Source organism: Macaca fascicularis, chromosome 9 (genome assembly GCF_037993035.2).
Source record: "Macaca fascicularis isolate 582-1 chromosome 9, T2T-MFA8v1.1".
Classification (NCBI taxonomy): Eukaryota; Metazoa; Chordata; class Mammalia; order Primates; family Cercopithecidae; genus Macaca; species Macaca fascicularis.
In genome coordinates, this window is record NC_088383.1 from 18,502,673 (window position 1) to 18,530,345 (window position 27,673).

At 42.4% G+C, this 27,673-nt stretch overlaps 1 protein-coding gene and 1 long non-coding RNA gene across 8 annotated transcripts; both read right to left on the bottom strand.

Annotated features, from left to right (window-relative positions):
* HACD1 (3-hydroxyacyl-CoA dehydratase 1) lies at window positions 1-27,373 on the bottom strand. 7 transcript variants are annotated; one of them, XM_005564737.5, is made up of 7 exons: window positions 27,079-27,373; window positions 14,394-14,511; window positions 14,189-14,207; window positions 14,023-14,111; window positions 9,741-9,862; window positions 4,266-4,444; window positions 1-480 (listed from the first exon to the last, which is right to left on the bottom strand). In XM_005564737.5, the coding sequence occupies exons 1-7, from the start codon at window positions 27,333-27,335 to the stop codon at window positions 398-400; spliced, it is 867 nt and encodes a 288-aa protein (XP_005564794.1). In that variant the 5' UTR covers window positions 27,336-27,373; the 3' UTR covers window positions 1-397. The 7 variants fall into 7 exon arrangements, 5 of the variants coding, with proteins under 5 accessions (XP_005564794.1, XP_015311102.3, XP_015311100.3 ...); XM_015455616.4 differs by lacking the exon at window positions 9,741-9,862 and adding an exon at window positions 7,977-8,011 and having other exon boundaries at window positions 26,998-27,373; XM_015455614.4 differs by having other exon boundaries at window positions 26,998-27,373.
* Window positions 16,406-26,959, bottom strand: LOC135965024 (uncharacterized). Its single transcript, XR_010577853.2, has 2 exons — window positions 17,628-26,959; window positions 16,406-17,297 (listed from the first exon to the last, which is right to left on the bottom strand). It is a non-coding gene; the product is annotated as an uncharacterized lncRNA (long non-coding RNA).
* Window positions 27,374-27,673: the final 300 nt, after the last annotated feature.

Genomic DNA, 27,673 nt, shown 5'->3' on the forward strand with positions numbered 1-27,673 from the left:
TTGTTATAATTTTGCATTTATTTTCATTTATAAATATCACATAAATATCACTGGCACGTATAATAGTAAATCATTAATTTCTAAATATTGATTTAAAAAGCTTTGAGCATGTTTCAAAAAAATTTAGTAAAAGTTTTTTTTCCCCCCAGATAATACACCTAATTATTTTCTTAATAATCAATACCTACCCAAGAGTTACTGATATTTGCACAGTTCTTGTACAAAATAGATCTGGCAGAAGAAGAACACAAATACTGGCAAATGCCACATCTCGAGTTATATTTTAAGAAACCATACAATCCATGATATTTCACAAAGTTGTTTATTCTTGTTACTAAAACTTGGACTCAGGTAATCTTGGTTATTCTGGAAAAAGCACCTTGTTTGCAGAGATCATTTAATCATCCTTTTCTACAATCACCTCTCCATGAAGCACCTTTCTTCTTTGACGTAACATATGAAAATACAGTTGTGGAAACACTTCATTGAAAAAGAAAAAGAAAAAGAAGCTATTGCTTTACAATTACTTATACTTGAATTAGTAAATGTGGCAATGTTAGAGAGTAAATACATCCCATACCACTGCTGTTCCCTGGATATATACAGAGCTCAAGAGTGTAAGAGTGCAAATGGAGGCCCACATACCACATGCCTAAATATTCTAATGCTGTAACTGTTGGGGTTTTGTTTTTACTTTTGCTTTTTTTTTTTTTCCCCCTGAGACAGTCTCACTCTCTTGCCCCAGCTGGAGTGCAGTGGCATGATCTCAGCTCACCGCAACCTCTGCCTCCCAGGTTCAAGCAATTCTCCTGCCTCCCAAGTAGCCGAGATTACAGGCATGCACCACCACCACACCTAATTTTTCTGTTTTTAGTAGAGATGGGATTTCATCAGGTTGGTCAGCCTGGTCTTGAACTCCTGGCCTCAAGTGATCCACCTGCCTCGGCCTCCCAAAGTGCTGGGATTACAGGCATGAGCCACTGTGCCTGGCCTATTTTTGCTTGTTTTTAACAAACTTAAATGCCTTGATAAAAATATCTTCATAATGACTTAGAAGACCATGTTTGAATTTAGAATGCTTAAGTCTTTGGAATGCTGTGCCAGAACATTCCCGCACAGGGAAAACTGGCCCACCTAGCCTCCCCTTCTCCATTCTACTGGCTGTATCCTGTACTGCAAGGGGCCTCCTGCACATGTGTGAGGATACCCGGGTGCAGACATCTAAGCTTCATCCATACCCCTCACCAACAGCTGCCCCCCGGCTATCCTGTTTTCTCAAGGGTGTGTATACTGGTACATAGTTAACCCTCAGGACAGTGGATCGAGGAAGAAGCCTGATTAGGGCCCAGATGCATGCTTATTGCCATCTGGGTAGCAAATTCCATGGTCTCAGGTTTCTGGAATGTGATCTAGAAGGCAATGGGGTACTGTGTGGAGTGACCAGAGAAGGGCTACAACAAGGTCCTCTTAACAGATCCTAAAGCAGAAGCTCCTCCTGGCTAGGTGTAAGGGTATTTAGTCTATTATATAATAAACACATGAATACGTATGTTATTAGGTCAGTTGGACAAATTGTCATCTGTCCAGTCAAATTTGAAGAATTATTTTGAACCAATTTGAACCAGTGTTTCAAACCGGTGTTTCATAGTATAAATGTTGGTGGATAAACAAATTAGTATCAGCTATAAACAATACCAGTGTAAAAATATTTCTGAATATGATGATCAGAATAATCAAACCAATGAACCTTATCACAAAACAAGCTTTGAATATCCTGCTTAGGCAACTTTGGGTAAAAATTTCTTTGTAAAACTTAGCTCAAACAGAGCAAAAATACACAATAGGTTTTATTTCTTTCTATTAGGTACTTCCTAAGAAAGGTTACCATCATATTATATATACCTAGGGGGCTAAATTTATTCAGGTCATAATTACTTAAACTCACTGACCATTATTGTAAATACTTCCATAAAATTCTGAGTGGCTGAACAGAACATATGGGCTTGAGTTCAAACCCTGGCTTGATTCACCAGCTAGTGATTTTTTTTTTTTTTTTGAGATGGAGTCTCACTCTGTCACCCAGGCTGGAGTGCAATGGTGCAATCTCGGCTCACCGAAACCTCTGCCTCCCCGGTTTAAGTGATTTTCCTGCGTCAGCCTCCTGAGTAGCTGGGACTACAGGTGCCCACTACCATATCCAGCTAATTTTTGTATTTTTAGTAGAGACAGGGTTTCACCATGTTGGCCAGGCTGGTCTCGAACTCCTGACCTCAAGTGATCCACCCACCTTGGCCTCCCAAAGCGCTGGGATTACAGGCATGAGCCACTACACCTGGCCGCAAGCTAGTGATTTTTAAGCAACTCACTTAACCTCTTTCATCTTAATGTAAATGAGAAATAATACTACTACTTTTGAGTACTAAGTATTCAAAAAGTACTTTTGATTAGCAAAGGATTTAATAAGCAAAGTAAAATTAATTGATTTATTACTAACATCAAGAATGCAGGGGGAGGAGGGAATTTAAAAAAAAAAAGAATGCAGTGGAAAACATGTCCTGAGGTGAGTGACCCTCTGGCCAGTGGGACTCAGTAGCTGGCAGCATGGTGAACTGGGAAGCTGCTACTGGTACAGGCCAGAGTCTCCATCTCCCAGGACAACTGAAAAAGGTGCTTCAGGCGCTCCATTTCCATGGAGATGCCTCAAAGGCCACGAGGAAGAGGAGAACCCACTGTTTGAACCTGTAACTGTCAGACACCTAAGCAAGCTCTGGCTCTGTTCAAGCCATACTACCATTAACCTGCCATTGGGAAAAGAGAGGGATGTGATCCAAAAGAGTAGACTTCCCCTCCCTAGCTCTCCTGAACTGGCTGGGGTAGAAAATCAGATATAGAATCAGGCTGAAGTGGTAGAAGACAAGGGGAAAACACATCTTTCACCACTAAGTCAATTTTGACTTTGGGAAAGATACAAGTTAGAGACACCGGCCGGGGGCAGTGGCTCATGCCTGTAATCCCAGCACTTTGGGAGGCCAAGGTGGGCGGATCCCTTGAAGTCAGGAGTTTGAGACCAGCCTGGCCAATATGGTGAAACCTCGTCTCTACTAAAAATACAACAATTAGGTGGGCATTGTGGCAGGCGCCTGTAATCCCATGAACCTGAGAGGCAGAGATTGCAGTGAGCTGAGATTGCACCACTGCACTCCAGCCTGGGCAAAACAGCAAGACTCCGTCTCAAAAAACAACAACAAAAAAGCTGGAGACCTCAAGGGGCTGCCCAAGTTTTATGCTCATCTCCTTTAGATGAAATAATTTATATCACGTCAATGTAGATTTTAGAGGTATCAATGTTTGACCTAAAAATATATCACTATTAGCCCCGTTTTCTTTTTTTTTTTCTTTGAGACAGAGTCTCGCTCTTGTTACCCAAGCTGGAGTGCAATGGTGCCATCTCAGTTCACTGCAACCTCTGCCTCTAGAGTTCAAATGATTCTCCTGCCTCAGCCTCCTGAGTAGCTGGGATTACAGGCATGCACCATCACGCCCAGTTAATTTTTGTATTTTAGTAGATAGGGTTTTGCCATGTTGGCCAGGCTGGTCTCGAACTCTTGACCTCAGGTGATCCACCCACCTCGGCCTCCCAAAGTGCTGGGATTACAGGCGTGAGCCACTGAGCCTAGCCTCACTATTAGCACTTAAATGGAGCAAAGCCTCACCAATTCACTGCAACTACTGAAAGATGATGAGAAATTAGTAAAGAGGCTGACTTATTCAAAATCCTTTAAGAAAAGAGTCTTTATTATTTGCAAGTACATAGAGCTACACAAATAAGACTCAAAACTACTCCTAGATGATTTTTCCAAGTATATGCTTAATGAATAGATAGAAATAATCTGACATTTTCTTGGATAGTTTATATTCAGACATATAATTCTAAATGCTTGTAAAAAGTACACTAATGCTTTAAACATAATTTATTTTTACCTTTCTTTAAAAAACAAATCATACTAAGCTGATGTTTAAATGATTTTGAGAAAGCAATCATCCATGCGTTAATTTACTTGCCTTTATTCTCATAGCAAGTGAAATGTCTTCTGCCTCACTCTCCCTTCAATTTTCCCAAATTAACAGTAAACATGGGGTTAAACTGAAGTTTTAATGTATTTATAAGCAATTATTTCTAATTATTTCCCCTTGCTTATTATTATATCCTTTCAAAAATTTCCACATCATATGTCAAATCAAAGCACTAATAAGTATATACTTACAAGGTATATATGAGGCCATGGTTATAAGAAGAAAATAATAGTAGTCAAAAGAGACATTGTATTTGTTAGGAAGTCTTATTGAAAACATTCCTGTTTTCTTCACATACGGCAAGGCAGCATATATTGTAAGAAGTTCACCAGCAACTCCGACAGGATATAAGATGATAAAAAAATTATATCTGGAGAAAGAAAAACCTCAGAGAATTATTTTTCTAGAATAGTTATTTGACTTTACAAGTCTATTGCTACTACTAAATTTAAACTTCAAAATTCTCTTTTCTTTACATAATTACGATAATCTTACATAAGGTTAATAGTTCTACTTTAATCATTTGCTTATTAATTATCATCCTTTTTTTCCTAGTATTAGTTTCCACAATAGGCAATGTCTTTTTAATAAAATAGTATCAACTTATTTTAGATTACTGAAATACTTCTGTATATTAAAAAATGTATATGTAGTTTTTCTTGGTTTTGGCTTGAGATGGAGTAGGTTCTTGACACCAGGCTGGAGTGCAGTGGCACAATCTTGGCTCACTGCAACCTCCACATCCTGGGTTCAGGTAATTCTCCTGCCTCAGCCTCCCAAGTAGCTGGGATTACAGGTGCATGCCACCATGTCCAGCTAATTTTTGGGTTTCTTTTCTTTTCTTTTTTTTTTTTCTTTTTTTTGAGATAGAGTCTCACTCTGTTTCCTAGGCTGGAGTGCGGTGGTGCAATCTTGGCTCACTGCAACCTCTGCCTCCCAGGTTAAACAGGTTCTCCTGCCTCAGCCTCCTGAGTAGCTGGGATTACAGGTGCACACCACCATGCCCGGTTAATTTTTGTATTTTTAGTAGAGACAGGGTTTCACCACGTTGGTCAGGCTGGTCTCGAACTCCTGCCTTCGGTTGATCCACCCGCCTCAGCCTCCCAAAGTGCTGGGATTACAGACCAGCCACCATGCCCGACCTATGTAACTTTAAAAAAAGGTATTGTAGTGATAACTTCTTTGGTGCATAAAATCACAAATGACTGCTTTTGTCCGTGGCAGCTAATAATTTATTGATCAAAATGCTGCGTTTGAAAAGACCAGTGATTATCCTAAATTTTATATCTAAACCTTGAAATTACCAAGGTAGTTATTTTTAAGAGGCATTTGGAAAAGTCTTTGTGGTTACTAATGAAAAGCAATTATTGCAGAAAACGGATAATACCACCTGAAGCATGAATAGCTACTAATGAGTATATTATATTGTCTAAAACTGCTCCCGTAACAAAACAAGTTGACAAGTTACTTCCTGAATTCCCACATTCAAGGCAGAGTTAACTTGTTTAAAATAGAGCTAAGAAAGTTCTACTTTAAATCCAAAGTCACCATGTGTTCATTTGGTCTGCGGCAAGGTCTGGAACACACAGTAGGCCAGGCATCATGTATGCCTCCAATTAGAAAACACTCGGTGTTCTACTGGCTGGGCTCCAATAAGAGGGGCCCAAAGGACCCAAGATGATCATATTTCTTCTTTTTAAAAAAATCATTTTTCTCCGAGTCAGCCACTGTATAACAGTTACCACAGAAAACTAAAGTCAAGAGGCCAGAGAGCAAGACCACCCTGGGCAATATAGTGAGACCCTGTCTCTACAAAAAAAAAAAAAAATTTAATTAGCCGAGCACAGTGGTGCATGCCTGTAGCCCCAGCTACTTGGGAGGCTAAGGCAGGAGCATTGCTTGAGTCCAGGAGGTCAAGGGGGCAGTGAGCCAAGACCTCACCACTATACTTCAGCCTGGGTGACACAGCAAGACCCTGTCTCAGAAAAATTTAATATGATTTAATTTAAAAAAAGAAAAATGTTTTTAATTTAAAACAAAAGGTCAACATTTTGATGGAAAAAAAGAAATCAAATCTGTATTTAATCATTTTGTTGGCATTACGAAATATCTATAAAGAAAAGTCAAATTTGTCAGTATTGAACAAGCTTGGAGACAAATTAAAAATCACCTTGTTCCTGTATGTCAGGGATATGCGAAGACAGGAGATGCGAGGAGGGCAGAATTATTTGCCAAATAGATGAGTTGTTCAAGAAAGAACAATGATTCCTTCACTGCACCTGTTAATCCCTTCCTGGCCTTGGAGAAACTCCCTGCTTTCTTACCAGTCTTGGGCAGTTATTTGCGTATCATTTAACTCAATCTTTCCCTGTACCTCAATTTTTTAAATCCCATAACTGGACATTTTATATACCTATGTCAATAAAATACCCAAACTGATTAAGTTGCAATTTTTATCTTACGTGGTTTTCTTTTTTTTTTCTTTTTTTCTTTTTTTTTTGAGACGGAGTCTTGCTCTGTCTCCCAGGCTGGAGTGCAGTGGCGTGATCTCGGCTCACTGCAAGCTCCGCCTCCCGGGTTCACGCCATTCTCCCGCCTCAGCCTCCCGAGTAGCTGGGACTACAGGCGCCCGCCACCTCGCCCGGCTAGTTCTTTTGTATTTTTTAGTAGAGACGGGGTTTCACTGTGTTAGCCAGGATGGTCTCGATCTCCTGACCTCGTGATCTGCCCGTCTCGGCCTCCCAAAGTGCTGGGATTACAGGCTTGAGCCACTGCGCCTGGCCTTCTTATGTGGTTTTCAAAAGATTTTTTTTTTTTTGGCAGGATTGTTCCTTAATAGAAGAAAAAATTAACACTCCTACAATAAGCTGGTTGAAAGTCTTAAGGGCAGTGAAAATTTATAATGAAATGGGAAAAAATTATATAGTTTATTTGACTTTACTTGCACTTCAGAAAGATTGCATGTTACTACCTCTCTAAGTTCTGAGGGCAGTATGGGACATTTAACTATGGACAGACCACATTCAAAAAAAAGATACAGTGCTTCTTTGAAGGTTCTCAATTACTGTCTAAAAGTTTTTTGAAGGGAGTGAATTTTCTAAATTAAAATGGAAATCAATAGGAAAAACATAATATATACAATTACCTATTCTGAGGACTTTTCCAAGAACACTTATAACACACAAGTAGAATCAAAGTATATTCAAACTATAACAATAGGCTAAACTACTTATAAATAAGAAGCCATTTCTAAAGTGTAGTTTTATTTGAGAACAACATCTTCAACATCTGAGCATAAATACAAGTATTATTTTACATTACTTAATGGCGTTGGGAAGTATATTTAGATGGCTGGGATTTTTAAGATCTTTTTGACATGAAACATAATTATTTACCATTATGATCAGCTGACAATATATTATGCAACACATGATTTCAAAGACTGAAAGACTGTATAACTTGTTTAACATTAAGGCAATGGATAAACAATTTCTTTTTTTGAGACACAGTCTCTCTCTGTTGCCAAGCTAGAGTGCAGTGGCATGATCTCAGCTCACTGCAACCTCCGCCTCCTCGTTCAAGCATTTCTCCTGCCTCAGCCTCCCAAGTAGCTGGGATTACAGGCACATGCGGCTAATTTTATTTTTTAGTAGAGATGGGGTTTCACCAGGTTGGCCAGGCTGATCTCGAACTCCTGACCTCAAGTGACCCACCCACCTTGGCCTCCCAAAGTGTTGGAATTACAGGCATGAGCCACCACGCCCAGTCTGCAATGGATAAACACTTTCTAAACAGCAAATTTAAACATACAATGGCAGTTTCTAACTTTTACAGACACTCAAGACATGCAAATGCATTCCAAAAGACAGACACACAAAGCCATCAAGTCTAATGTGCCTGACCTCAGGAAAATGTGCAACGTACATTCTGTTATCTTCTTCAGACAAATTTTGTAAATTCAGCACATGAAAAGAGATTAGATGATGAGTTAGTATTTTTAAAGATGCCAGAGGTCCAGAACATTGTCATGCTAAATGATATTAATGTGTTCTAGGATTAGAGTCGCTACATTCAAAATTGCCAACCTTTAAAAAGCCCAGTCACTAAAGGTAAATACATTTTCATGTTCAGTAAGATTAAGACCACCCAAATCCCTGTAAATCATAGTGCAACCTTCTTATGACAGACAAGACACTTAAGCTCAAATTATAATTTCAAAGTATTTCATCCTATGCAAAGTGGTAAGCCACAAGTGTCTAAAGAAGAGCTAGAGAGTATTAAAACATCTAAAAGAATGTAAAACATGGTCGGGCGCAGTGGCTCACACCTGTAATCCTAGCACTTAGGGAGGCCGAGGTGGGTGGATCAGTTGAGCTCAGGAGTTCAAGACCAGCCTGGGCAACATGGTGAAACTCCTTCTCTACAAAAAATACAAAAATTAGCCAGATGTGGTGGCCTGTGCCTGTACTCCCAGCTACTTGGGAGGCTGAGGCAGGAGAATCGCTTGAGCCCAGGTGGTGGATATTGAAGTGAGCCAAGATCGTGCCACCGCACTCCAGCCTGGGTGACAGAATGAGACCCTGTCTCAAAAAACAAAAAAGCCCCAAAAAACCATAAAACACAACAGTGATTATCCTTGGGTAGACAGATTATAAGTAAAGTAATTTAAAAGTAGTTTTCCTTCTTTTTGGTTTGTATATTCTCATTTATTATATTTGAACATGTATAACACATGAGATTCAAAAAGAGTAATTGACTAGGCATGGTGGCTCACACCTATAATCCCAGCATTTATCACCACCTGACATATCACATATCTATTAGTTTCTGTATTGTCTTCGTCATAAAGCAGAGAATTTGTTTTGTTCATACCTGCATTTCAGGCATGCAGTAGGCACACACCATTTGTCATTGTTACTGCTACTATAAATATAATACAAAGAATAAAGTGAACAAATCTCTACTGATTTGTGACTTGTTCTCCAAAGAGCAGTTTTGCTTTGATAACAACTTTCTAAAATGTCAGTTGCTCCAAGAATTCAAACTTCAAAAAGAACAGATATCTTTTGCTTTAAAAACTGTTGCTTTAGGATATATTTGGAGCTCTTCAAATATAAATTTTATCCACATTCCAAACAATACAATTTTAAGTAAGTATGACTATTAAAAATATCTCTGCAACTTAAAGCTAAAAAAATTTAAAAAAAACCAATCGCATTGTATAAATGACATAAATTGTGGCTGCTAGATTGACTCTTAAAATAATTTACATCACAGACAAAAAAACACCATATTTTTGGCACTGCTTATTTAAGCTAATCCCAAAAATGTTTACTGTGCTTTCCGAAACAAAAATGAATGACCAATTCTGAGGTTAAGGATACTACAATAATTTGTCTTACATTTATTTCACTCAAAATATTTATTAATACAATTCCTCTCTGATCATTAAACTTTTAGAATACAAAGCATAACTCGTATAATTATTATTTAATATTATTAAATAAAGAATACAGTTAATATTATTATTAGTTGTATCAGCTAATATCTAAAGCAACAGCACTCTGGCATCATGGGGCTGAAACACGAATTTTAGTTCTCTGGCGTTAGCACATAAAATAAGCACGCACAGGACAATGAGAAACTAAATGGCAAGATATCGCCACCTGGCCCATTTAATGAAGTATGGCAAGTGGTCAAGAAGGCTGAATGTGTAGAAGGAATAACGAGTGATCTCTGTCACAGTCCACGCGACCAGAAAAAGCACCACACTCTCCTCATTCTGGATCTGCAGAATTACAGAGAAATCCAGTGTCATTCAACCTGGAACTTACTTTTCAATGAAGGTACTTACTTTACTTATGTATTGCCTTTTATTTATAATGGGATGTTAGGGTTACGCAGATGCCACACAGAAAACTTCATGCAGTCACCGTTAACATCATTAATTATAAACCTGGAACTTAAATATATCCTATGCACAGGAATAGTTGACCATAGACTGGTTTTTCTTCCCTCGTCCATGACTTCAGGCAACAACGCTATCGTTGGAGGACAATGTTACCTTGTTGAAAACAAAATCTGACCCTCCTACTTCTCGTAATCATTGACTCACACCTGTTCTACTGTAAGACCAACGCTTGAATTACTCACTCATCTTTGACCCTTTCACCACTATTTTAATTCACGGTTTTATCATCTCTCATCTGGACTACTGTAACTGTTTCCTAAATAGTCTTTCCTCTCTTTATTCTACTCATGAATGCAACTTTTCTTTTAAAAAGAAGTCAAGGAAGCAAATAAATACAAAACAAATTGGAATTAGCTAAGTCCTGTGATTTAAAAGTTTCACTGGTCCCATACTGCTTCACAGAATAGAAGGATGAGCCCTAATACCTGCACACCATATTCAAGATTCTTTACAATCCTTGCTCGGAAATCTCTCCAACTTCATCTACAATTACTCAACCCTCCTACCTACTTCTCTCTCTGGTGACACTAGATTTCGTTATTTCCAGAATATGCTCTGAACTTGTGCAATTTAACACGTTATTCCCTCTCACTGGAATGTTACTCTCTTATTCCATAAAAAATCTTTTCCCATCTTTCAAGATTCAGCTAAAACATCTCGCCCTCTAGAAAACTGTCTCCAACCCTCTCCTCTCACCCTGAGCAGTTATTTATTTGCTCACCACCCCTTTTTTTTTTTTTTTTTTTTTTTTTTTTTTTTTTTGAGACAGTCTTGCTCTGTCACCCAGGCTGGAATGCAGTGGTGCAATCTCGGTTCACTACAACCTCCGCCTCCCAGGTTCAAATGATTATTGCGCCTCAGCCTCCAGAGTAGCTGGGATTACATGCCTTGCTAGTTTTTGTATTTTTAGTAGAGACGGGGTCTCACTGTGTTGGCCAGGGTGGTCTCAAACTCCTGATCTCAAGTAATCTGCCTGCCTCAGCCTCCCAAAGTGCTGGGATTACAGGTATGAGCCACCATGCCCAGCCCAACACCCTTCTTCTACTGTACTTTGTTCATATCTGTATTGTGGCATTTGCCAGTCTGTACTAAGAGTTGTCTGGCTAACTCTTATACATGTCAGTGCTCAACATCTGTATCCCTCCTTAAGGGAAGCCTTCTTTCACTGCCTACGTCAGACGAAGTCCCTAGGTATACTGCAATGCATACCGAGCTCTTGCTTCAAAGCACTTAACACTTACATAATTAAATATTTGTTCAGCTTCTCTCCCAAGTTTAGGCTCCACCAGTGAGAACCATGTTTGTATTGTCAACAGCCATATCCCAGCACACTGTCAGGCACAGATGAGGTGCACTATTAGCATCTGTGCATGATTCCGAGTTAAGTGTCCCCCACTTCCCAACAGCCAGTACACTTGACAGCTGGGATTGCCTTGTTTTTTTTTTTTTTTTTTTTTGAGGCAGAGTCTTGCTCTGCCACCCAGGTTGGAGTGCAGTGACACGATCTCGGCTCACTGCAACCTCTGCCTCTTGAGTTCAAGAGATTCTCCTGCCTCAGCCTCCCGAGTAACTGGGACTACAGGTGCGCACCACCACACCTGGCTAACTTTTGAATTTTTAGTAGAGACAGGGTTTCACCATGTTGACCAGGCTGGTCTTGAACTCCTGACCTCAAGTGATCCACCCGCCTCAGCCTCCCAAAGTGCTGGGATTACAGGTGTGAGCCACCATGCCTGGCCCACCTTATTCGTTTCTGTAAATCCAGAAATTTGAACAGCACCACGTGTACAGAATACATTCAGTAATATTGGTTGAATTAATTGAGGAGTGCTGAATAGGTACCAATGGGAAACTACCATCAGCAAAAAATAAATAGGAACATTAAGGCAGAGATCCTCTGGAGGATAAACGGGGCAGATGGGTCCTGTTTTCTTTTTGGAACTTGCGACTCTCAAGCTTCCCTTTACCTCCATCTCTCTCGTTAATGTCTAGTTAATGTTGTCTTTCTTCTCCTTCATTCTTCAGACTCATGGTGGTCCTAACTCAGCTATCATATTCCCTCACTGCCTGGAAGAGTCTCTCTTCTCGTCTGTGAATGCTGCCCTCCTGCTTTTAAACGAGTAGGCAAAGTTAATTAATCCTTTGCCTCTCCCATGCCATGTGCTCGCTGCTGTCTGCACTACCTGCATGGCAGTTGCTAGTTAGGGAACAGGTAAATCATGCAAGTTGAGTGAAAGATACTAGTCACGAGAGATAAAGTATATAAAGGCAGGAGGTCAATGAGCTGTCCCCACACAGACAGGAGGCCAGTGAAGCTAAGAGGAACAGAGAAGAGGTCAGGTGTCAGTCCCCAATCTGAGATAAGAAAGTCATCTGAGAAATGGAAAGGAGGCCAGAGATCTGTCCTCAGGGAGACAGGAGGTTCTGAAGGCTGTCAAGAGGTCAGAAGGGTTCACATGGGAAATGTTGCTGTCATGGGTTTAATTTTTTTTTTTTTTTTTTTTGAGATGGAGTCTCACTCTGTTGCCCAAACTGGAATGCAGTAGTGCGATCTCAGCTTACTGCACCCTCCACCTCCCGGGTTCAAGCAATTCTCCTGCCTCAGCCTCCCGAGTAGCTGGGATGACAGGCGCCCGCCACCACGTCTGGCTAATTTTTGTATTTTTAGTAGAGACGAGGTTTCACCATGTTGGCCAGGCTGGTCTTGAACTCCTGACCCTCAGGTGATTCATCCACCTCGGCCTCCCAAAGTGCTGGGATTACAGGCATGAGCCACCTTGCCCAGCCCTAACATGGGTTTAAAAATGCCCAGTATCTTGACATAGGAGCATGGTGTCTATCTCGCCTAAAAGGTTTGAATATTAATTGGATTCAATAATTAGGTCTGTCTCCTGTCATGCCTCAATAAAAATTGTTTATTTTTCCTTAAGCTCCTTAGCATTTTTTTGAAAATTATTTTTAATTGGAAATTAAAATTGCATATATTTATGGTGTACAACATGATGTTCTGAAATATGTACGCATTGTGAAATGGCTAAATCAAGCTGATGAACCTATGTATTACCATATATACTTATTTATTTGTGGTAAGACCCTATTCTCTTAGCAACTTTCAAATATACAACACACTGCTATTAACTATAGTCACTACATTGCATAATACATTTCTTGAACTTAATTCCTCCTAATTAAAATTTTTATCCTTTGACCCCTTCTAACTTTTAGTCTTTTCCATTTGTTCAGATCTTCAGGACTGCATTTACTTTTTATGTCTGTTGCTATAATACTCAATGCTAAATGAGATATAATTTTTTTTTTTTTTGAGATGGAGTCTCGCTCTGTCACCCAGGCTGGAGGTGCAGTGGCACAATCTCAGCTCACTGCAACCTCTGTCTCTCGGGTTCAAGCAATTCTCCTGCCTCAGCCTCCTGAGTAGCTGGGACTACAGGTGCTCGCCACCATGCCTGGCTAATTTTTGTATTTTTAGTAGGGACAGGGTTTCATCATGTTGGCCAGGCTGGTCTCAAACTCCTGACCTCAGGTGATCCACCGGCCTTGGCCTCCCAAAATGCTGGGATTACAGGCGTGAGCCATTGCCCCTGGCCAGAAATAATAAATTTTATCCTGACAACTTTGATTACACAATCAAAGAGGACAACTTGCATTGAAAAGAAACTTCTACAGAAAAGAACATTTTCTACCGCTTATTTGACAGAGTCTGAATACTAATTTCAAAAACTAGAAAATATCACACGAGAATATATTACGGATATAAGATGTCAATATTTGGTTTTGTTTGTGTTTCAAAGCCAGTCTGCTAAGGCACTAAGTCAATGCACAATACCTAAAACTCAAACCCAACTCCTTGTTGTCCAATTCTTCCACTTCCTGAAATACACAAATGTCAATATTTTAGATTCCTATGAATGGAAAGCTTTCCTGCAGGCTCAAGCAGACAATATGTTTGTGTCACTTACTGGTTTTATACTGTGAGTAATGAGCCACACCATAAAGATTCTTGAACTCACTTGGACCCCAGTCACAAGCACAGAAGTAGGTACAATTCCTTAAAAAGAAAAACAAGTCAACTATTGCCCTAAAGGCAATTTAAAATAAAAGTATAAAATTGAAGCAAAAACTCACCAATTAAACAGTGAACTATCTGTAAGCAAATAGAAAAAAATCATCACGTCAATAATAGAAAACATTAAATAAACCACTGTCAACACTGGTATTAAGCAAATCCACAGGTGGTATGTAATCAGCAAAATCGTATTGATTTTGCACAACAAAAAAATATTCACATAAATATTACAGCAATAGAAAAACAGCATGATGGAAAACTTACCTCAAGCAAAGCAAATGTCTGGAAAAATTTAAGTGTCTTCTGAACACTTTTATATAAACCTCTGTGTGTTCCTTTTTCCATATAAAAACGTACCATGGCAATAGCTAGAACCAACCACCTAAAAAAAAAAAAGTATTTTATAAAGTTCTTTCGAACTTAATACCACTGATTTATACATTTGTGTTTACAGCAGCATTATGCAAAATAGTGAAAAGGTGAAAGCAACCGAAGTGTCCATAAGTGAATGAATGGATACTTGAAATGTGGTCTATACAGACAGGGCACGGTAGCTCACGTCTGTAATCCCAGCACTTTGGGAGGCCGAGGCGGGTAGATCACTAAGTCAGGAGATCGAGATCATCCTGGCTAACAGGGTGAAACCCCATCTCTACTAAAAATACAAAAAATTAGCCGGGCGTGGTGGCGGGTTCTTGAGTCCCAGCTACTTGGGAGGCTGAGGCAGGAGAATGGCGTGAACCCGGGAGGCAGAGCTTGCAGTGAGCTGAGATCGTGCCACTGCACTCCAGCCTGGGCAACAGAGCGAGACTCCGTCTCAAAAAAAAAAAAAAAAAAAAGATAATGTGGTCTATACAGACAATAAAATATTAGCCTTAAAAAGGAAAAGAAATTCTGACATATCATGCAACACGGATAAACCTTGAAGACCTTATGCTATGTGAACTAAGCTAGGCACAAAAGGACTACTACTATATGATCTTTTTTTCTTTAAAAAATTTCTTTGTTTGCATTATGTGTTGCTGTCATCTTTAACAAATTACTGATTGATTGAGACAGTATCTCACTCTGTCACCCTGGCTGAAGTGCAGTGGCGCAATCATGGCTCACTGCTGCCTTGACGTCCAGGGCTCAAGCGATCCTCCCATCTCAGCCTTCCCCATAGCTGGTACTACAAGTGTGCGCTATCATATCCAACTAATTTTTGTATTTTTTGTAGATATGGGTTTTCGCCATGTTGCCCAGGCTGGTCTCAAACTCCTGAACTCAAGCGATCCATCCACCTCAGCCTCCCAAAGTGCTGGGATTACATGATGTGAGCCGCCATGCCTAGCGTGTATGATTTAATTTATATGAGGTATGCCTAGGGTAGTCAAATTCATAGAGATAGAAAGTAGGATAGTGGTGGCTAGGGGCTGGGGACAGATGAGGCATTGAGGAGTTAGTGTTCACTGGGTGCAGAGTTTCAGTTTTGCAAGATGAAAAGTTATGGAGACAGAAGGAAGTAATAGTTACACAAAAATGTGAATGTACTTAATGCCACTGAACTTATACTTTAAAAAGGTTAAGTGGGCCGGGTGCAGCGGCTCACGCCGGGAATCCCAGCACTTTGGAAGGCAGAGGCAGGCGGATCACCCGAGGCCAGAAGTTTGAGACCAGTCTGGCCAACACGGTGAAACCCCGTCTCTACTAAAAATACAAAAATTAGCCAGACGTGGTGGCGCACGCCTGTAGTCCCAACTACTCGGGAGGCTGAGGCAGGAGAATCGCTCCAACCCGGGAGGCGGAGGTTGCAGTGAGCAGAGGTCACACCACTGCACTCCAGCCTGGGTGACAGAGCAAGACTCCATCTCGGGACAAAAAAAAAGTCATCAATTAATATTTACTTAATTTTCACTAAAACAACAACAACAATGACAACAATTGCCAAGCCACAGGTAGGAGATCAGCCATGGGCCTGCTTTCAAAAAGGTTGCTTAAAAAAAAAAAAAGGGACAGGCACAGTGGCTCACCCCTGTAATCCCAACACCTTGGAAGGTTGAGGTGGGTGGATCACCTGAGGTCAGGAGTTCGACACCAGCCTGGCCAACACAGCAAAACCCCGTCTCTATTAAAAATACAAAAATTAGCCAGGTGTGGTGGTGGGCACCTGTAGTCCCAGCTACTTGGGAGGCTGAGACAGGAGAATTGTTTGAACCCGTGAGGCGGAGGTTGCAGTGAGCTGAGATGGTGCCACTGCACTCTAGCCTGGGTGACAGTGAGACTCTGTTTCACACAAAAAAAAAAAAAGAAAGAAAGAAAAGAAAAAGAAAAAAAAGAAAAGAAAAAACAGCCTGTGCAACATGGCAAGATCCCGTCTCTACAAAAAAAAATTTAGAGGCATGGTGGCACATGCCTGTGGTTCCAGCTACTTGGAAGGCTGAGGTGGGAGAATCACTTGAGCACAGAGGCTCTGGTTGCAGTAAGCCATGTTTGTGCCACTGTAATCCAGCCTGTGCAACAGAGACCCTGTATCACAAAAAAAAAAAAAAAAAGAGAGAGAAAGAAAAAAGAAATACTATATGCCCTCGCTATTAAACTTACGTTTGCATATAAATATAGCTTATGTTCTGTGAAGTAATGGTACTTTAAATGTAGGCTAGACTTGTAGAGACCAGCTGTCTCATACTACTTCTTACTCTTAAAGTCATCAATAAGAAGTTATTTTTTTCCAGTTTCCCTTGCAATTACAAAAGCACGTTTAAGTAACTTACCTCATCTGTAGCTTTTTAAAAGCTCTAATAACTCACCCAGGGAAATGAGGAGCTACCCTAGTCTTTTTAGATAGTCTCCAAAGAGTCTAGTGAGTGGATTTATGAAATATAAAATTATCATGCAGTTTTAACTTTTTAAAACAAACAACACTCATACAGTGGACCAATGGCTTGAAAAGATTCCTGCAAAGAATCTACTAACTGAATCTGATGAAAATGTATGCTCAAGAGAACAATAAGATGGCAGAATGACACTTCTATTCCTAGAACATAAGGTAAAAGCAGTGACTTGTTCATCAGATTGGCAAGAAGTCAAGTAAGTATCGAAAGGAACACAAGGACCTTTGAAATGCAGACATATTCATGGTAATAACAATGACAATAATAAGTGTATTGTCAGAGTGCTTTCTATGTCCTAGACACTGTTTTCTTTTTTTTTTTTTTTTTTTTTTTTTTGAGACGGAGTCTCGCTCTGTCACCCAGGCTGGAGTGCAGTGGCCGGATCTCAGCTCACTGCAAGCTCCGCCTCCCGGGTTCACGCCATTCTCCTGGCTCAGCCTCCCGAGTAGCTGGGACTACAGGCGCCCGCCACCTCGCCCGGCTAGTTTTTTTTTTTTTTTGTATTTTTAGTAGAGACGGGGTTTCACCGTGTTAGCCAGGATGGTCTCGATCTCCTGACCTCGTGATCCACCCGTCTCGGCCTCCCAAAGTGCTGGGATTACAGGCTTGAGCCACCGCGCCCGGCCTAGACACTGTTTTCAATGCATAACATACTAACCGCAAATCCTCACAATAACCCTGTGAGGTTATTTTATTGAATATGAGGGTCTTCTATTATCCTATTGAATATGAAGGTCTTCTATTATCCTATTTCACTACTGAAAAATAGGCAGAGAGGGTCACACAGCCACCACTAAGCTCAGAGTATATGCTCTTAAGCCACTATGCTGTATCAGTCTGGCTCTAAGTATATACTGTGCCCTGAGATACCAGCTAATCATAGCAATTCATATTTACATTGTATTTTTTATGTTATATGGAGAGCCTATGCTCAAATATTTTAATTGATAGTAGCATGCTATCCAAAAAGTTTGAAGGCCACTCTTTTAGATGAGAAAATCATCTTCCAGAGACATTGAGTTACTTACCTGAGTCTTAAGAGTAAGTTAATGATTGAGTCTGAAACAGAACCTGTGTAGTTTCTAGACTCCCTAGTCCTGACCCCTTTCCACTCTTCCCTAGCTTCACTGTGGCTATGACTGATGGATTTATCTCATGTGAGTGCCGACACTGAACTCAGTGCTGGACTGATCCTGTGGCACTAATTTGAATCATGCTTTAGGTACCTTCCACAACTAAAGTGTTATGATTTTATTATCTTCAATTCCAAGTCCCCGTATTTCTTCTAAGAAAACAAAAGGTATATTAAGATGTTTTCATTCACATTTTCCATACGCTTGTCTTTTTCAGGTGAATCCAAATCAGATGTCCACAAAAGATAAGTTTGAGAGGCAATTATTAACCTACCAATCAAAGGAGTCATTTGGACGGCAAGTTTTCTACATTTTTAAACAGCATTGTATAAAACTCCATGCATCGTTAACATTATAACAAGTTCTACTGTTGTTCCATAGGTGGCAGTATTGTACCACCTAGCACAGTATCATGATCATGCCACTCACTAAACTGTGGGAAATAAAAGAAATTAACAGACTCAGGGGTTTGAAAGGACCCATCGAACCATCTATTCTAACCTCTTGTCTGTTTTTCCATAAATAAGGCCAGGAGCCAATTGAATCAGGGTTCACTTCCTAAGCCCTCCATCACAAGGGGTGACAGTCAAAGTCTTCTAAGGGTCCTGTATTGAACTAGTTTTGAACTTCCTTCATCTATCTGCTTAGTAACTATAATAAAACAAACAGAAAATATTTCAAAAGCAATTGGAATTTCTGCAATTAGGATTTTTTTTTTTTTTTTGACAGATTCTCGCTGTGGCCCCCAGGCTGGAGTGAGTGGTGTGCCTGTGGCTCATGGCAGCCTTGGGTTCCCACGCTTCAGCAATCTTCCCACCTCAGCCTCCTGAATAGCTGGGACCATAGGGGTGTACCATCACACCTGGCTCATTATTGTTCTTGCTGTTGTGGGTTTTTTTGTTTTGTTTTGTTTTTTGGTAGAGATGGGGTCTCCCTACATTGCCTAGGCTAATCTTGAACTCCTGGGCTCAAGCCATCTGCCTGCCTCAGCCTCCCAAAGTAATGGGATTACAGGTGTGAGCCACTGCACCTGGCCAGACTCTCTCTTTTGTGATACTAGCAGTTACTGATGATCATTGCCTAGATCCATTATTTCAATAATTATTGAAAAACAATATTCTAGCTTGCTATTTCCTTTGTATACCTCCTTTAGCCATTTGGAGGCTTGTACCGAAGATAGTCTTCAACTTTCATACACTCCATACTTTTTTTTTTTTTTTGAGATGGAGTCTTGCTCTGTCGCCCAGTCTGATGCAATTTCAGCTCACTGCAACCTCAACCTCCCAGGTTCAAGTGATTCTCATGCCTCAGCCTCCAGAGTGGCTGGGATTACAGGTACCTGCCACCACACCCAGCTAATTTTTGTATTTTTAGTAGAGACGGGGTTTCAACATGTTGGCCAGGCTGGTCTCGAACTCCTGACCTCTAGTGATCTGCCTGCCTCAGCCTCCCAAAGTGCTGGGATTACAGGCGTGAGCCACCATGTCTGGCCCATACTTTCATATATTGTTCACTGACACATCTAAACTGCCTTTTCTAGATAAAAATTATACTTTCCTTTAGCAGCCAATATGTGAGTGCTTCCACTGATTGTACACCGGCACTCATGCCAATAATGAGTCAACCTGAAAGATTCATAAAAGAAAAAACGCCCGAGAAATTGATTTTCACTAAGATTAAGACACCTGCTCTTTGAAAGTCACTGTTAAAAGAATAAAAAGTCAAGCCCAAACTGGAAGAAAATATTTGCAAATCACATATCTGGTAAAGCACTTGTATCCAGATTGTATAAAGAACTTTCAAAACTCAGTAACAGGAAATCAAACAGCCCATTAAAGAAAAAAAATGGGCAAAAGGTTTTCTTTTTTTCCTTTTTTTTCTTTTTTGAGACGAAGTCTCAGTCTGTTGCCCAGGCTGGAGTGCAGTGGCACGATCTCGGCTCACTGCAAGCTCCACCTCCGGGTTCACACCATTCTCCTGCCTCAGCCTCCAGAGTAGCTGAGACTATAGGCGCCTGCCACCATGCCCAGCTAATTTGTCCTACTTTTAATAGAAACAGGGTTTCACGGTGTTAGCCAGGATGGTCTCGATCTCCTGACCTCGTGATCCACTCACCTCGGCTTCCTAAAGTGCTGGGATTACAGGCGTGAGCCACCATGCCCAGCTAAAAATGGGCAAAAGATTTGAACCGACACTATACCCAAGAAGATATACAATTGGCAAGTGAAGCACATGAAAAGATACGCAGTATCATTAGTTACTAGGGAAAACAAAATCAAAATCCCAAAGAGATAACACAATATACTTCTCAGAATGTCTAAAATTACAATGACTGACCACAGCAAGGGTTGGGAAGGATGTGCACCAATGGGAAGTCCTATTCATTGCCAGAGGGAAGATAAAAGGGTATAACCACTTTGGAAACCAGTTTGGCAGTTTCATAAGAAATTACACTTTGGGAGGCCAAGGCGGGTGGATCACTTGAGGTCAGGAGTTTGAGACCAGCCTGGCCAACCTGGTGAAACCCCGTCTCTACTAAAAATACAAGAAAATTAGCCTGGCGTGGTGGCGCAACGCCTGTAGTCCCAGCCACACAAGAAGCTGATGGGTGGATTGCTTGGGCCCAGGAGTTCAAGACCAGCCTAGGCAACATGGCAAGACCTTGTCTCTACAAAAAATTTAAAAATTAGCCATATGGTGGCACATGCCTGTAGTACCAGCTGGTCGGGAGGCTGAGGTGGGAGGATCACTTGAGCCTGGGAGGCTGAGCAGTAAGCTGAGCTGGTGCTGTCTTTAAAAAAAAAAAAAAAAAAAAAGGCTATTTTAAATAAACCACTAGGAATAAAAATGAAATTTTAAACATCCACTGTGCAGCAGGTATCCTCCTAAGAACTTCATATCCATTATCTCTTTATTCCTTTATAATCTAGCTAAGTAGTTGTGCTGTTCCAACTTTACAGATGAGAAAACTAAGAGTCAGAGAGGTTAAGTAGCTTATCTGAGGTTACCCAGCTACAAAGGAATGAGACACAACCTTTAAACCACACCTTTCTGTATTGTGTACAGACTAAAATCCAAACATGTTAGCAAAGCATCTAAGGCCCAGTGCAATGGCCCAAGCTACCTGTCCGTCTTCATTTCCCACTCTACACTTCAGGCCCTCTTCTTTTTTTATTTTGGAGACAGAGTCTCGCTCTGTCCCCCAGGCTGGAGTGCAGTGGCGTGCTCTCGGCTCACTGCAACCTCTGCCTCCCGGGTTCAAGCGATTCTCCTGCCTCAGCCTCCCGAGTAGCTGGGACTATGGGTGCATGCCACCATACCCAGCTACTTTTTTGTATTTTTAGTTGAGATGGGATTTCACTGTGTTAGCCAGGATGGTCTCGATCTCCTGACCTCGTGATCCGCTCGCCTTGGCCTCAAGTGCTGGGATTACAGGCGTGAGCCACCGCACCCGGCCCAGGTCCTCTTCTTGATGCCGTAACAGATGTCTTGCAGTTTCAGATCTCTGTCCTCTAACTCATGCTGTTTCCCCGCTTATGCCTACTAAGTCCTTCACCACTCAGTTTAAATGCTGTGATCTCTCACAGAAAACTTTCTGTAATTCTCCCTGTCCGTCCTCTGACACATCTGCTTAGCACTTATCTCATTATTTTAGTGCAATTGTTGTTTATACATTAATGCCCCAGGTTACCCTGCTTTAAGGACAAGGCCTAAAGTATTTGAAGGACAATGCATTTATATATACGGGCTCAAAAGTATTTGTCGGAAAGAAAGAGAGAGAGAGAGGGAGGGAGAGAAATGCCCACTTCCCTATTATGAGCAAGTGCCATAAAAATCCTTACATCTGGCCGGGCGCAGTGGCTCATGCCTGTAATCCCAGCACTTTGGGAGGCTGAGGTGGGTGGATGACGAGGTCAGGAGATTGAGATCACGAGGTCAGGAGATTGAGACCATCCTGGCTAACACAGTGAAACCCCATTTCTACTAAAAAATACAAAAAAAAAAAAAAAAACTAGCTGGGTGAAATTAGCTGGGTGTGGTGATGGGCACCTGTAGTCCCAGCTACTCAGGAGGCTGAGGCAGGAGAATGGCATGAACCCGGGAGGCGGAGCTTGCAGTGAGCTGAGATTGTACCACTGCCCTCCAGCCTGGGTGACAGAGTGAGACTCCATCTCAAAAAAAAAAAAAAAAAAAAAATCCTTACATCTGCCAGGCATGGTAGTAGCACTCACCTGTAATCCCAGCTACTCAGGAGGTGAACGCAGGAAGATCGCTTGAGCCAGGAGTTTGAGGCCAGCCTAGGCAACAAAGCTAGACCCCATCCCCCCAACAAAAAAAACCCCAAAAATCCCTACATCCTTTAAAGGTATAATTCTACTTCTGGGAATTTATTACACTAAGCCACTAATTGAACAGAAACAAATAAAAGTAAAATGTCATTAGGGGCATGATTTAATCCATTATTGTGTATTAATTCTATACACTCATATGTAACTATCAAAAAGTGTAATTATGAAAACCATAGGCCAGGCGCGGTGGCTCATGCTTGTAATCCCAGCACTTTGGGAGGCCGAGGTGGGCGGATCATGAGGTCAGGAGATCGAGACCATCCTGGCTAACATGGTGAAACCCCATCTCTACTAAAAATACAAAAAAAAAAGCTGGGCGTGGTGGCAGGCGCCTGTAGTCCCAGGTACTCGGGAGGCTGAGGCAGGAGTATGGCATGAACCCCGGAGGCGGAGTTTGCAGTGAGCCCAGATCGTGCCATTGCACCCCAGCCTGGACAACAGTGCGAAACTCCATCTCAAAAAAAAAAAGAAAGAAAAAGAAAGAAAACCATATGAAAACCTGACAGACTATTAAGTGAAAATGGAAAAATATACAATAAAGCAGATATTATAACAGTGCTGTAATACATTCACTCATTCATTCATTCAAATATGTATTGAGTACTTCATGGAGTTTACACTCTAATGGAGATGACAGACAATAAGCCCTGCGAATAAGTAAAATGTGTTGTACAGTCATATGAAAGAAAGTGGGATGGAGAAAAATAAACAAGCAAGGGAGATAAGGAGTATGTGTTTCACTATTCAACTTAAGATGGCCAGGTAAGGCCTCCTTGAGAATGTGGTTTTCAGTAAAAACTTGGAAGAGGTCAGATATTCATATAAATGATAAAAAGAAAATGAAAGTATGTGATAGGCTTATAAAATGATGAGTTGTTTTTTACATTTAAGCACAATTTTATAAGATTTCTTAAATACAGTTCCCTTTGCAATTTGGGGTGTGTGTGTGTGTGTGTGTGTGTGTGTGTGTGTCTGTGTGTTTTGCTTTTGAGATGGGGTCTTGTTATGCGGCCCAGGCTGGTCTTAAACTACTGGGCTCAAGCAATCCTCCTACCTCAGTCTCCTGAGTAGCTGGGATTACACGCGCATACCACTGTTCCCAGCTTGTTTTGAAAATTATTACAAAAAAATTAATAAACATGCCAAAGTTCTGCTAAGAGAAATAAAATAAGTTAAATGAACAAAAAGAACCTCAACTAGTCCTCTGCTGTCCACCCCATGAAACATGTAAGTTCTTGTCCCAATTTCAACACTACAACTTCTTCAACCTTATTTACCACTATTTCCCAACAGCATCCTCCAGTTCAATCAAGAGAATACATCAGGCTTGCATATCATGCCTATTTCCAGAATTTATAATCTTATTCCTTCTTCAAATCTCAATGCCTCTAGAAAGCCTCCGAAGAGTCAGTTACCGAGATTATTCCATTTCAGTATCCCTTATTTTGTAAATATGACAAGGAAACTTCTCAATAGAGGCAGAGGGAGACAAGTTTAGAATAAGCCCTGATTTGCCGGGGAAGGGTCAGGGGGACAGAATGGAGAAAGCATTTAATTCTGAGCCAGGTAAGGCAGGAGACCGGAAAACTTCAAAGAGGTCTATCTGATTAGAAGTCATGGGAATAATAGGAGAACATTATACAAAAGTGAAAAACCTGAGCAAAGAAGCAGAGTGCTGTGAAAATACATGGTGCTTTGAGGGAAGAGTGAGTCAGAGATACCAAATGCAAGTTGACTGGAATGGGGACTCGGGAGCAGATTGCAAAAAGCCTTGAATGGCAGAGAGCCTGAATCCCTTATGTCAGGGTGGAGGTGGCAGAGAGTCACTGAAGTCTTTAAACTGGAGCTATGCATTGATGTTCATTTTTGAAATATAAGTTGGCTTTCAACACAGAGAGTCAATTGAAAAGAGAAGGGACAGACACCCAGTTAACACAAGGCAGATATTTCAAAATGTTTACTGGCTGGGTGTGGTGGCTCACACCTGTAATCCCAGCACTTTGGGAAGCCAATGTGGGAGGATCACTTGAGAACATCCTGGGCAACAGAGCGAAAACCTGTCTTTACAGAAATTATTATTATTATTTTATTTTTTTGTGTGAGATAGAGTCTCGCTGTGTCATCCAGACTGGAATGCAGTAGCATTATCTCTCAGCCTTCTGGGTTCAAGCGATTCTCGTGCCTCAGCCTTACAAGTAGCTGAGATTACAGTTGTGTGCCACCACGTCCGGCTAATTTTTGTATTTTTAATAGAGACGGGGTTTTGCCATGTTGGCCAGGCTGGTCTCAAACTCCTGGCCTCAAGTGATCCACCCAACTCAGTCTCCCCAAGTGCTGGGATTACAGACGTGAGCCACTGTGCCCAGCCTACTCTACAATTTTATTTTTTTAATTAGCTGTGCGCCTGTAGTCTTAGCTACTCAGGAGGCTGAGGCAGGAGGATCGCCTTGAGCTTGGGGGTTGAGGCTGCAGTAAGCACCACTGCACTCCAGCTTTGAAAACAGAGCAAGGCCTTGCCTTAAAAAAGAAAAAAAAGGAAAAAAAAAAAAGAAGAAAAGAAAAGAAAACGTTTATTAACCGGACTATCACAGAGGAGAGAGAATTCTTTCAGTTCTGAATGCATTTAAAGGCGGCAACATTTGGTGACTACTGAATTGTTGTAAATACATTAGTTTTCTCTCTTTCCAAGATTATAATTTAGGAAGAAAGAAAGATGACGTAGCAGGACGGTGAAGTCAGAGAGTCTGGGTTGAAGCGCATGTCTGACTGACACTTGCTGGCTGTGATCTTGGGCAAGTGTCTGTACCTCACTTTTCTAATCTATATAATGTAATATAATGTGCCCCTCACAGGACTTTAAAGGACTAAAAATACACCTAAAATAAGCAACACAGTCCCCTGCATAGTAAATCCTCAAATAACATTTGTGTGAACTGTATTTGGTATTCAGTATCATATGCTAAGCACATAATAGAAACTCAATCACCATAGGTAAAGATTTATTAAATCTTTGTCAATCACATTTTTCTATAAACCCTGGAGAAAGTTTAAAATATTAAGCCGGGAGTGGTAATCCCAGAACTTTTGGAGGTCGAGGTGGGAGGATTGCTTAAGGCCAGGAGTTTGAGACCAGCCTAGCCAACACAGTGAGAGCCCATTTCTATTTTTAAAAAATTAAAATAAAATATTAGGCTCAGTGCGGTGGCTCACACCTGTAATCCCAGCATATTGGGAGGCCGAGGTGGGGGAATCATTTGAGGTCAAGAGTTCGAGACCAGCCTGGCCAACATGGTGATACCCTGTCTCTACCAAAAATACAAAAATTAGCGGGGCGTGGTGGCACACGCTTGTAAGTCCCAGCTACTCTGGAGGCCAAGGCAGGAGAATCGCTTGAACACCCTGAACACCGGAGGCGGAGGTTGTCAGTGTGTGGAGATGGCACCACGGCACTCCGGTCTGGCGACAGAGTGAGACTCCGTCTAAAAAATAAAATGAAATACTGGCCGGCACGGTGGCTCCCGCCTGTAATCCCAGCACTTTGGGAGGCCGAGGCGGGCGGATGACAAGGTCAGGAGATCGAGACCATCCTGGCTAACAGGGTGAAACCCCGTCTCTACTAAAAATACAAAAAAGCCGGGCGTGGTGGCAGGGGCCTGTAGTCCCAGCTACTCGGGAGGCTGAGGCAGGAGAACAGCGTGAACCCGGAAGGCGGAGCTTGCAGTGAGCCGAGATAGCGCCACTGCACTCCAGCCTGGGCGACACAGCGAGACTCCGTCTCAAAAAATAAAATGAAAAATAAAATAAAAAAAATACTAAACTTTTCCTCACATTTACATAAGTTAATACTTCGAGTGATAATGGGAAAATAACTTTTTTAAAAGGCAGTGCAATTAGAAATAGAAAAGCATTTTCTCAACAGGTTTTGAGAAGCAGTTGACACAGAAGTCACTTTGACAGCTCTGCGACGAGCGACAGTCATTGTGTAACCTTAACTTGCAAGTCATACTCAAAGCCAAAAATGAAGGTCCAGAGTATCAGCCACGGAGTCTGAGGCCATAAAGATGCTGGGCAGGAGCTCCAGGCTGAGATAAAGAGGTTGGTTATTTCAAAATCGTCCAAAGTGACAAGCTCTAAGACGTGCTGTGCTTTAAAAAAAAAAAAAAAAAAAAAAAAAAAGTCACGGTGAAATTAACAGGGGAGAAAACTCTGCCCAGTGATCGCAGCATGAGGCTCCGCGCTCTGGAGACCATCGGGTGGCCAGGGCAGGGCGCTCCTTCAACAGCAGCGAAGGCAGCGGCGCCCGGGCCGCAGCCGCCTCCCCCGCCGGCCGGCCCCGCATTCCTGCCCGGGTCTATACTTAACCTCCGGCCAGCGCCCCGCCGTGCACCGTATTAGGCAATGCCCGGAGCGCAGGGCCCTGCCCCCCCGCCCGCTCCATTCAACCCCGGCGGTGGCCGCGGCGACAGCTCCCTTCCCCCACGGCCGCTGCCCGCACCCCCCGCGCCCCTCATACCCCGGCCCGCGCCCCCTGAGCCCGGAACCTCCGCGGACCGCGGCGCGGGGTGGGCCCGAGGGCGCCTCGCGGCGCGCGTACCCCGCGGTCATGGCGATGTTGTAGAAGGTGAGCCAGGCGGTGGCCAAGAGCCCCAGGCGCCTCCGCTTGCCGGGGGCCTCCCGGTCCTCGCCGGCCTCCGAGGCGCCGCCGTTGGTGCCGTCCTCGTCGCTGGACGCCATGGTGGCCGCGCACCCGGGGGACGTGGGAGAGAGTAGCAGGAGCGTGGGAGGGGACCCTGCCCAGCGCGCAGCCCGAGCACCGCTGCCCAATGCCGCCACCTCCGTCAGGCGCCCCATGTGCCACGCGCAGGGGGCTTGGCGGAGCCAGCACGACCGCGACGGGGAGGAGCGGACGCCCCCGGCCACTGCCCGCCACGCCCCCGCCCCGCCCCGCCCCTTGGGAGCGCGCGCGGCTTGGGGGCCAGAAAGCCTGGCCTCGGCAATGGGGATCCAGAACCCGTGACCCCCGGCACGCTTTCCAGGCGGCGCTGTAGTTTCCGCTCCCGAGGAAAGTGCACCCGCCTCTCTAGCTGGGGGCCTCTTCATAGAGAGACGCCCAGACGCCTTGAGCCCTGGCGATGTGCGCCCTGCGAGTATTTAATGGGGACACAGGGAATGCACCTGAACTTGGCGTG

What these genes read in the sequence shown, in the direction of transcription:
- HACD1 (XM_015455614.4), bottom strand. Translation starts at nt 27,335, where the DNA reads ATGGGGCGCCTGACGGAGGTGGCGGCATTGGGCAGCGGTGCTCGGGCT. An exon ending in CTCAGGGGGCGCGGGCCGGG is followed by an intron (nt 14,512 to 26,997) that starts GTATGAGGGGCG and finishes TTTTTTTTTTAG; the next exon opens with GTGGTTGGTTCTAGCTATTG. An exon ending in TACTTCATTAAATGGGCCAG is followed by an intron (nt 4,445 to 9,740) that starts GTGGCGATATCT and finishes TTCTTTCTCCAG; the next exon opens with ATATAATTTTTTTATCATCT.